This window comes from Otolemur garnettii, unplaced genomic scaffold (genome assembly GCF_000181295.1).
Source record: "Otolemur garnettii isolate 467f Iridium unplaced genomic scaffold, OtoGar3 scaffold00021, whole genome shotgun sequence".
Taxonomy (NCBI): domain Eukaryota; kingdom Metazoa; phylum Chordata; class Mammalia; order Primates; family Galagidae; genus Otolemur; species Otolemur garnettii.
The window spans coordinates 23,064,861-23,074,466 of NW_003852416.1; the positions used below are offsets into that span (position 1 = coordinate 23,064,861).

Genomic DNA, 9,606 nt, shown 5'->3' on the forward strand with positions numbered 1-9,606 from the left:
GAGCCCAGGAGTTGGAGGTTGCTGTGAGCGTGATGCCATGGCACTACCCAGGGGGATAGCTTGAGGCTCCGTCTCAAAAAAAAAAAAAAAAAAAAAACTCCTCAGTCACCCTAGCCACATTTCAAGTGTTCATAAGAACAGAACATCATCTTTGGCAACGCCTGTGGCTCAGTGGGTAGGGCGCCATCCCCATATACTAAGGATTGCAGGTTCAAACCCAGCCCTGGCCAAACTGCAACAACAAAAATAGCCAGGCAAGGGGCGGTACCTGTGGCTCAAAGGAGTAGGGCGCCAGCCCCATATGCTGGAGGTGGCGGGTTCAAACCCAGCTCCAGCCAAAAAAAAAAAAATAGCCAGGCGTTGTGGCAGGAGGTACCTATAGTCCCAGTTACTCAGGAGGCTGAGGCAAGAGAATCACCTAAGCCCAGGAGTTAGAGGTTGCTGTGAGCTATGTGAGGCCACAGCACTCTACCAAGAGTGATAAAATGAGACTATCTCTACAAATAAAAAACAAACAAACTATAATCTTTGCCACAGAGATGGGCAACACAATCCATGTATCTTTACCTTCCTGTGTCCACACCCAGGAATACCTTCCAGTTGTCCAAGCAGCCGTAGTTGTAAGGATTCCTAAATACCTATAACCAAGAAAAACATGCATTTCTACAAACCTCTTCTACTTAATCCCCTTCTAATTTTTGAGACTAAACTGACTAAGCTAAAGTTCAGTAAGCAAGTTCTGGCCTTACAAGATGCTTGCCCTAGTCAGCCCTGACCATGGCCTCTGTCTGCAAGAGGACAGGTTCACTTACCTGTCTGCCCAATCACACCAAGCTCTCAACCCTACTCACTCTGCCCTTGGCCTGCAGTCGGCGTCTCTCCTTCTTGTTAATGTGCCTTTCAATGCTAGTCTCTCCTCGACTGATGAGAACAGCATGCCAGATGGTTAGGGCACCCAGAGCAAGTGCCACAGAACTAGGAAAAGAGAGGCAAAGATAGGTGTGTAGGTTAGACAGGGCAAGAGGAAATAGTTCTAAAATTGAGCTAAGCAACAACTAGCTAGCAGCCTCTCTATCCAAGTATTCTTCATTTCCCTGCATATATCCTAAATTTTTTTTTTAAGACCAGTTGTTTTTTGTTTTTTAGAGACAGAGTCTCACTTTATCACCCACAGTAGAGTGCTGTAGCATCACAGCTCACAGCAACTTCCAGCTCTTGGGCTTAGGCAATTCTCTTGCCTTAGCCTCCCAAGTAGCTGGGACTATAGGCGCCCACCACAACACCCAGCCATTTTTTGTTGCAGTTTGGCCAGGGCCGTACTCAAACCCGCCACTCTTGGTATATGGGGCCAGCGCCCTAACCACAGCCACAAGCGCCACCCAACTTTTTTTTTTTTTTTTTGAGAGTCTCACTGTGTCACCCTCAGTAGAGTGCCATCTCGTCACATCTCACAGCAACCTCAAACTCTTGGGCTTAAGAGAGCAATCTCAAATTGCCTCAAACTCTTGGGTGATTCTCTTGCCTCAGCCTCCCAAGTAGCTGAGACTACAGGTGCCCACCACAACGCTCGGCTATTTTGTTATTGTCGTTGTTTAGCAGGCCCCCAGGCAAGGTTCGAACCCACCATCCCTAGTGCATGTGGCCAGTGCCCTAACTATTGAGCTATGGGCGCCGAGCCACCTAAGTGAGCTTTTACTCTACTACACCTATAAACAGCATCAGCCAGGTATGGTAGCTCACCCCTATAATTCCAGCCACTCAGGAGGCTGAAGCAGGAAGATCACTTGAGCCCAGAAGTTCATGGCTACAGTGGGCTATGATCATGCTCCTATACTCTAGCCTGGGAGACTGAATGAGATCCTATCTCAAACTTGTGCTTGAGAGATAGTGGGGAGTAGTAAAAGCACTAGAGGTTGGCATGAAATTCAAAGTCTAGCACTACCATTCCTAGCTGTGTATTATGAAACAAGTCACTCTACCCCTTTAGGTAGGTGCTATGAAATAAAATAAAGAGTTTAATTTACCTCGGTACATAACAAAGATGCTTGTATCCTTGTACTTAGTAACAAGCAATGCTAGTATTCTTTTTTTTTTTGTAGAGACAGAGTCTCACTCCATTGCCCTTGGTAGAGTGCTGTGGTGTCACACTGCTCACAGTCACCTCCAACTCCTGGGCTTAGGCGCTTCTCTTGCCTCAGCCTCCCGAGTAGCTGGGACTACAGACACCCACCATAACACCCGGCTATTTTTTTTTTGCAGTTTGGCTGAGGCCGGGTTTGAACCCGCCACCCTTGGTATATGAGGCCAGTGCCCTACCCACTGAGCCACAGATGCTGCCCAATGCTAGTATTCTTAATGTTCCCTGCCCCAGAATGCTCAAGAAAATGAAATGCAGACTCTTTGCAAACCTAAATTAGACTAGGAGAATAGTGGCAGTTCACTTAGGGATGGGGTCCTGCCTGCCTGTATGTGGGCACCTAAAGGTTTTCCTGAAGCTGCCCCTCCCTTAAATCTATTAAAAATGGAGGCCAAGCATGGTGGCTCACACCTATAATCCTAGCATTCTGGGGAGGCTGGGGCTGGTAGATTGCTTGAGTTCAAGACCAACCTAAGCAAGAGCAAGACCCTGTCTCTACTAAAAATTGAAAAACTAGGCAGGTATTGAGGCAGATGGCTATAGTCTCAGTTACTCAGGTGGCTGAGGCAGAAACATTGCTTGAGCCCAAGAATTTGACATTGCTGTAATTGTTGTGAGCTACAATGACACCATGGCACTCTACCTGGGGTGACAGAGTAAGATTCTATCTCAAAAAAAAAAAAAAAAACCTACCAAAAATGGGAGTTAAATTACCTGCAGAGGAACCAGAGGTAGACAAGACTCTTGTGAGTCATCCTTTCTTGAAAGGAGTAGGTAGGTGGTGGGGTCTGGTGATATGTCTAGAAAAAGAAAACAGCAAAGCCTGATTCATTTGCTCCATTGGTTTCCAGCAACTGCCACCAGATCCCCCAGCATCTATAGGCAGGAAGTAATCTAAACCCAGGCAAAGAAAATGGGAGTAAAAGCCACAGAGGAGTCAGGGCAGCAGCCAGATGGGTGGACCAGGCCCAGCCACAGCATCATGTAGACAAACACTGTGCAGAACAGGTCTGGACAAGATGGCAAAGCACAGGAGGAGCTGACCCTGGGTCTTCAGGTTGACAACACCAATGGAGCTCCAGGGGAAGCCACGCCGATCCCCAGCTGGAACTCCTCTGTGTGGCTACCCGAGAGAGATCAGGCCACACCCAGAATGCACTAACTGGAGGGGGAGAACTAAGAGTTCCACCAAGGACTATGAAGGGCGGCAGAAATACAATCTTATGAGCCCAAGATGTGCTTGGTAGATTAAGGAGTCCTGAAAGGCACTGAGGGGAAGAGAGGGTCCAGATATGAATGAACCAAGAGCCAAGGAGGATCAGAATGCTCCAGTCTGATGTGTGTCCCCTGGAGCCCCATTACACAGACTAACATAGACTCCTTGCTGCTCAGGCCATCACCAAGGCAGAGTGCCTGCTCAGCCCAAAGAGAAGGTGATGGTAGGATAGGTAGCCAAAACCTGTCACACACCAGAGACTTCCAGCTTAGTCTGCCCACCACTGACAGCCTCCCTGTACAACTAAACTGGTCGGCCCAAGTCGCCTGAGCAACTCTACACCCCTAGGCCTGAGCAGCAGGAGGCAGTGGGGTGGGGACAGCCCACCTGGTTGGCAAACGCCTGTAGTTTGTTCTTGTCGAGCTGTTTCATTTTCTAAGAGGATGGAAAACAGTGCTGGTTATACTCTCAGGCCTCTAGAATGGGGGAACTACCAGCCCCATCCTTAGGGACAGGTTCCACACCCCACAGTTCTGCACTAGCACTATGGAGCCACCCTGCTCCTAACAATGAGCTCACCTCAATGGCAGCATAAGCCTCTCGGAAAAGGTCCCAACTTCCATAGCTGCAGTAGACACAGCCCAGGGTCATGAAAAAGCAGAAAGAGAAGAAGTACCGATGGTTATAGTGGCCCACACAATTGTTCAGCCACGCTGGTGGGGGAATGATTAAGGACAAGATCAACCACAATTTCAGGGGATATGCAGACCTCTCTGGTTCATCCTTGGTTCACAGTGACATCACCCAAGCCTCAGTCATCCAGTCACCAAGAACTATTTTCCAAAGGTAGGAAAATATGGGACTGTTTCCAGAGGCTGAGTGAAAGGATCTAAGCTTTTCAGAACCCTTAAGTCTCTTAAGGGAATCATGGAAATGGAAATCCTTTAATAAAATGAATATGCCAGTACTTCAGCCTAGCTGGGCTTAGCCAGGTATCTGTATGGGACAGCAGAAGGGAACCCATAGTTCCATAAGACACACCTAGTAGACAATCACAGAAGCCCAAACTTTCTCTTCCCATCCAACAGCTATCTCTTAGCACAAAAGTAAGCAGAAGAAAGAGCTATTGGCTGATTCCCTGCTCCCCCAAGTAGATGGCCAACCCCCACATCTCTGCTCCTAACTTCTCATAAGCCCAGTGTTCTCTGCAGGGTGATGCTAGAAGCCTATCTGTGGCACTAACCCTGTACAGTGCTGGGGAGCTAAAGAAGGCATCAGATAGAAGAGAAAAAAGGATACGGCAGTGATGGTCCATCTTCAGCACACACCTGTGAGGAAGGGACACAGGCTCTATTACGGTGGCCAAGATTCTTGAGGTGTCAGTGCCAATCCTTTCCTACAAGGACCAGCATCCTGCTGAGGTGGAAAGGGCATAGACTTTGAAGACAGCTGGGCCTGACTTCAAACCCAGCTATGTGGATTATTAGCTGTATGATACTAGACAAGGTAACTCATCTCTCTGAACCCAGTTTCCACAAGCGGTAAAAATGTGTAACTCAGGACAATCCTGAAGACAAGGTATCGAGAGGTGGCACACTGCCTGACACATAATGGGTGCTTTATACATAATAGCAAACTTCATGTCTAGGATTTACCCTAGGGCTACAACAGAAGGGTCACACCTGGGGTTTACAGAACAAAGCCAGCACCCACCTATTGCAAATGCTGCAGTGGTGTGTTCGGGCTGGCTTGGGGTAAATGCACTTCTTACAGATGGAGACTGTGGCGATGTCATTCCTGCCCTACACAAAAGGAGAAGAGCATCAATTGTGGCAGCATCAGTTTTGTACTTCAGAAGTCACTAAGGCACTCTTCCTCACTCCTGGGACTAACTCCCATAGCCTGCAACTCTCCCCCTCCCCCATTCCCCTATGAGGACCCACCTGAGGTGGGTACCCAGGTGGAGTGGTGATGGCCTGGTAGTAATGGAAGACGATGAGGATTAGATTCCAGTGACTATAGAAGAAATGCCAGCAGAGTCGTGGCACTGAGTAGGTTCGGAGGATGAGAGGCAGGACACATAAGTAGGCGATGGCCACAATGGAGCCCGTCAGCACAATCACCAGCACCACAAACACCTGTTGACACCAGTAAGGTCAGGTAGACAGACAGCTACATCAGGCAGACTCAGGAATTTTCCTGGAGATGGGGGTTGGCCTTCAAAGCCTACTGTGGCTCCAATAGAGAGAAGTCCCTCTGCTCCCCCAAAACACCCTTTTTCCTGCTCCCTGGGCATCACTCACCACCCCAAACCAGCGGATCACGTTGTCCACCAGCCAGTAGACAGGCTCAAAGGCAGCATCAACCACGGTGTCACTGCCCCCAAAGGAGTTGTAGAGCAGGGAGCGCAGGCAGACCCTGCCATAGCGCCAGCGCTGTACCAGGCCCCGGAGCAGAGGTGGGCAGCGGCGCCTATAGCCCAGAAGCAGAAGCAGGCGCAGGCAGAGGCGGGCTGGGCCCAGCAGCAGGCTCCGCTGGCCCCGCATGGCTCCTAGAAAAGCACACCATTATGAGAATCCAGCCAGAGTCCTAGCTTTCCCTACCCAACTAGGGCAAAGCCCTAATACTGAAACAGTCACCAGCTAGGACAATCATCACCTGTAAGAAGTAGGAAGGTCATTTCACTTTCCTGTAGACTATTCAGTGCCAATGTCAAAACCACATTACTGGGGTAAGGACTAAAGGTTCTGAGTCTGCAGAAATTGTATTTATGTTACACCATATGGGTGCACAGCAAACCTAGGATGATGTAAACAGACTGAGTGCAGTAGTTCACACCTATAATCCCAGCACTTTGGGAGGCTGAGCCAAGAAGATAGCTTGAGGCCAGGAGTTCAAGCCCACCCGGGCAAGAATGAGATCCCATCTCAATAAACAAATATATAAGCTGGGTATGGTGGTGCATGCTTGTAGTCCAGCTACTTCGGAGGTAGAAGGATCCCTGGAACCCAGGATTTTGAGGCTGCAGTGAACTGTGATAATGCCACTGCACTCTAGCCCTGGCAGTAGAGTCACACTCTGTTTCAAAACAAAAACAGCACACTTAGTTAGAGCTAAAGGGTTGCAGTAGGAGATGAGAGGTAGGAAGGCAGCTTTAGCCCAAAGCAACCTTTAGAACTGTCCATGTAATGAAACCTTTGGGTGGAGCATAGACAAAGTTGCCCACTGTGTCTCTAAGCATGGCCACTGTAGCAGAGGTGGCCTCCTGCCTGTCCTGGTCCACTAACCTACCTCCTAACCATGGCTCTTAACCAAAGAATGGCCAATGGGAGAGTGAGTACTGTGAAAATAGCACTTACATCTTTGTTGCTATTTGAGTCTTGGCAATGTACTCCTTGTATTCCCTCTGGGCTGATGTTACAGGCCAGCAGACTGAACCTAGCAGCATGAGATTCCCTGTCTCCTGTCTTGACAGCTGGCTACCCTCTGCTTGACATAAGATGCTTTGTCTCCAATTCCACTCCCTAGCTCACCCAAGGATAAGGTAACCAAGACAACTCAGGTATTCAGAGCAGTACACCACAGGAAGGAGATACAAGCAAGGGGAATGGTGGCCCATGAAGACCTCAGGGTCCCCTCTCAGCCAAGAGTCTCCCCTCCCCACCTGAGAACCTCTGCAGCTGCTGCCCTTGGCCCCAAGATTCTCAACCACTCTTCCCAGGTCTTTAGCCCTTTCATGACTCTCCTGCAAGTGCCTCCTTCTCCTCTCTGCAGTTTCTACCCCATATATTGCCTAGGTAATGACCAGATCAGAACACAAAGATGCTCTAAAACAGCGGTTCTCAACCTGTGGGTCACAACCCCTTTTGTAACAATGAAAATACATCCTGTATATCAGACATTTACATTAAGATTCATAACAGTAGCAAAATTACAGTTATGAAGTAGCAACAAAAAATAATTTTATGGTTGGCGGTCACCACAACATGAGGAACTGTATTAAAGGGTCGCAGCAATAGGAAGGTTGAGAACCACTGCTCTAAAAGATTCTTTTGATGATAGTTTCATCATCAATTCTTTAAAATATTTCACTAGAAATTGTCTGATTTTCCCCGGGGTGACCAGGGAGTGCTGCTTTGTCCTTGACAACTCCACTGACTTATTTAACAGGTAGCTCAAAACCCAGCAGAAACTGGAGGAGGCTGCTCCACTGGAGGGGTGGTTTCAATTCAGTAACTGGAGCATGGTACTCTCCTTCAACCCTGGCTCATCTCAGAAGGGCTTTCAAAGGAAACAATTAACTCCTTCCACAAATCCTGTAAGTCCTAAGACAAAAAGAAACCCTGCAGACAAGGCCTAAAGAGAAAGGAAAAAAAAAAAATTCAGTTGGAACTTACACTCAGCACTAGGATAAAAAAAATGGCCATTCCCATAACCTCCTGAGATAATAGGAGTGTAGAAAAGTTGGGGGAAAAACCCAAAAAGCTCAAACTTTTACCTCCTCTGAGGTAGACTCCTATTGTTTGGAATCATGATCTGGTTTAAAGCATAAATTTTCAAAACTGTAGAAATCAAATCTAAGACTGGACAAAACACATCACCCCACAACAAAGCTAGGTGACTTTTGGTCTGTCTATGCCACTGTTCATTCCCTTAGTTATGGCTAATGGGGTTTCCTATTTGCTAAAATACTTTTTACAGCAGTAGCATGCAAATCCAGATGTAGTCCTCATTTGTAATAAACTTGAATTATATCCCACCTTATCTCTCCTGGTCTTAAATCTTCTTTCTCAGATTCTCCACTTTTCAGATTCTTCTCAACCACCTCCTGAATTCCTGTGCTCTACAGAAAATGCCAGCATTAAGGACTAGATTTACCAACTCCTTGGGGTTCAGTTCTGCCTCTCAGGAGTTCTGTGAGATTGGACAAATCACTGAACCCTCCTGGGACTCAATCCCATTCAATTTAGCATTCCCAGGATTAAATGCTAAAGTCCCTTTCAGCTCTAATGTTTTATGATTCCATAACTATACAGTTGTCCCGTATTGCGGAGTGGGTGGGGTGGGAGGGATGGTTTCAGAAGCCCCTGCATACCAAATCCATGGATGCTCAAGTCCCTGATAAAAAATGTCATAGTATTTGCTTGTAAGTTGTGCACATCTTTCAGTATACTTTAAATCTCTCTGCATTACTTATGAAACCTAATACAATGTAAATGCTATGTAAACAGCTGTTATATTATACAATAAGGCTTCATTTAATGTTGAGAATCAATAGGGTCTTGGAAATTGGGATTTTAAGAGAAATGATGTATATAGCAAGTTCTTGAATAATAACATAATGCTGATGAGAAAAAAAGTTGGTACTTATACTTTGTTTTGCTTAAAGTCTGTTCTAAGAACTTATGCCAACTCTAAGTAAAGACATACTGTATTATTTCTATTTGTATTTTTTTATTGTATTGTTATTATTTATTGTAGTTTTGTCCCCAGAATATCTTCAATCTGAGGTTGGTTGAATCTGTAAGTGGGAAATTCTTGGATACGGAGGACTAACTGTACTTGGTGAAGTGTTGAAATGTTTATAAAGCACTAGCACAGGGCCAAGCAAGTGGTTCATGCCTATAATCCTAGCACTCTGGGAGGCCAAGGCAGGAAAATCACTTGAGATTTTAGATCAGCTGGATCAAAAGTGAGACCCTGCCTAAAAATAGAAAAGAACATGCAGGCATGTGGTAAGCGCCTGTAGTCCCAACTACTGGGGAGGCTGAGGCAAGAGGATTGCTCGAACTCAGGAGTCTGAGGTTGCAGTAAGCTATCATGACGCTCCTGAACTCTAGCTGGAAAAGTGAGATTCTGTCTCAAAAGTAAAAAATAAAAAAATAAAGCACCTAGCACAATACTTGGTTCATAGGAATATTTAATAAATATTTGTTGAATGAATGACCTGGAGGGATGCAGAAGTAAGAAGGCTGGTCAAATGTCTATCTGTCCTACAAATAACAGCAAGGATACTTTTGCCAATGTGATAACATTAAGTAAGTGTCTGCTGCTATCCTTCTTCCGATTAACAGAGAAATTACAAACTGTTATTAAAATCATTGCCCTATGGCTCAGGGCCTGTGGCTCAAGCGGCTAAGGCGCCAGCCACATACACCTAAGGTGGAGGGTTCGAATCCCCAGCCCGGCCCGCCAAACAACAATGATGGCTGCAACCAAAAAATGGCCGGGCGCTGTGGCGGGCGCCTGTAGT

General features: G+C 46.7%; 1 protein-coding gene across 4 annotated transcripts in view; it reads right to left on the reverse strand.

The window, feature by feature from the left end:
• ZDHHC16 (zinc finger DHHC-type containing 16) overlaps positions 1-9,606 on the reverse strand; it is a 12,706-nt gene that overhangs the window by 1,605 nt on the left and 1,495 nt on the right. The window contains exons 2-11 of one of the 4 annotated variants that reach the window (XM_012803598.1): positions 8,114-8,196; positions 5,657-5,904; positions 5,297-5,491; positions 5,067-5,155; positions 4,653-4,681; positions 3,933-4,066; positions 3,741-3,788; positions 2,852-2,937; positions 852-975; positions 568-638 (exon numbers count right to left, since the gene is read on the reverse strand). In XM_012803598.1, the coding sequence (XP_012659052.1) occupies positions 568-638; positions 852-975; positions 2,852-2,937; positions 3,741-3,788; positions 3,933-4,066; positions 4,653-4,681; positions 5,067-5,155; positions 5,297-5,491; positions 5,657-5,899 (1,019 nt within the window). In that variant the 5' untranslated portion in view covers positions 5,900-5,904; positions 8,114-8,196. Of the gene's footprint in view, positions 1-567; positions 639-851; positions 976-2,851; positions 2,938-3,740; positions 3,789-3,932; positions 4,067-4,652; positions 4,682-5,066; positions 5,156-5,296; positions 5,492-5,656; positions 5,905-8,113; positions 8,534-9,606 lie in introns of those variants that run through there. The other 3 variants (XM_023511664.1, XM_023511663.1, XM_023511665.1) reach the window with 3 other exon arrangements.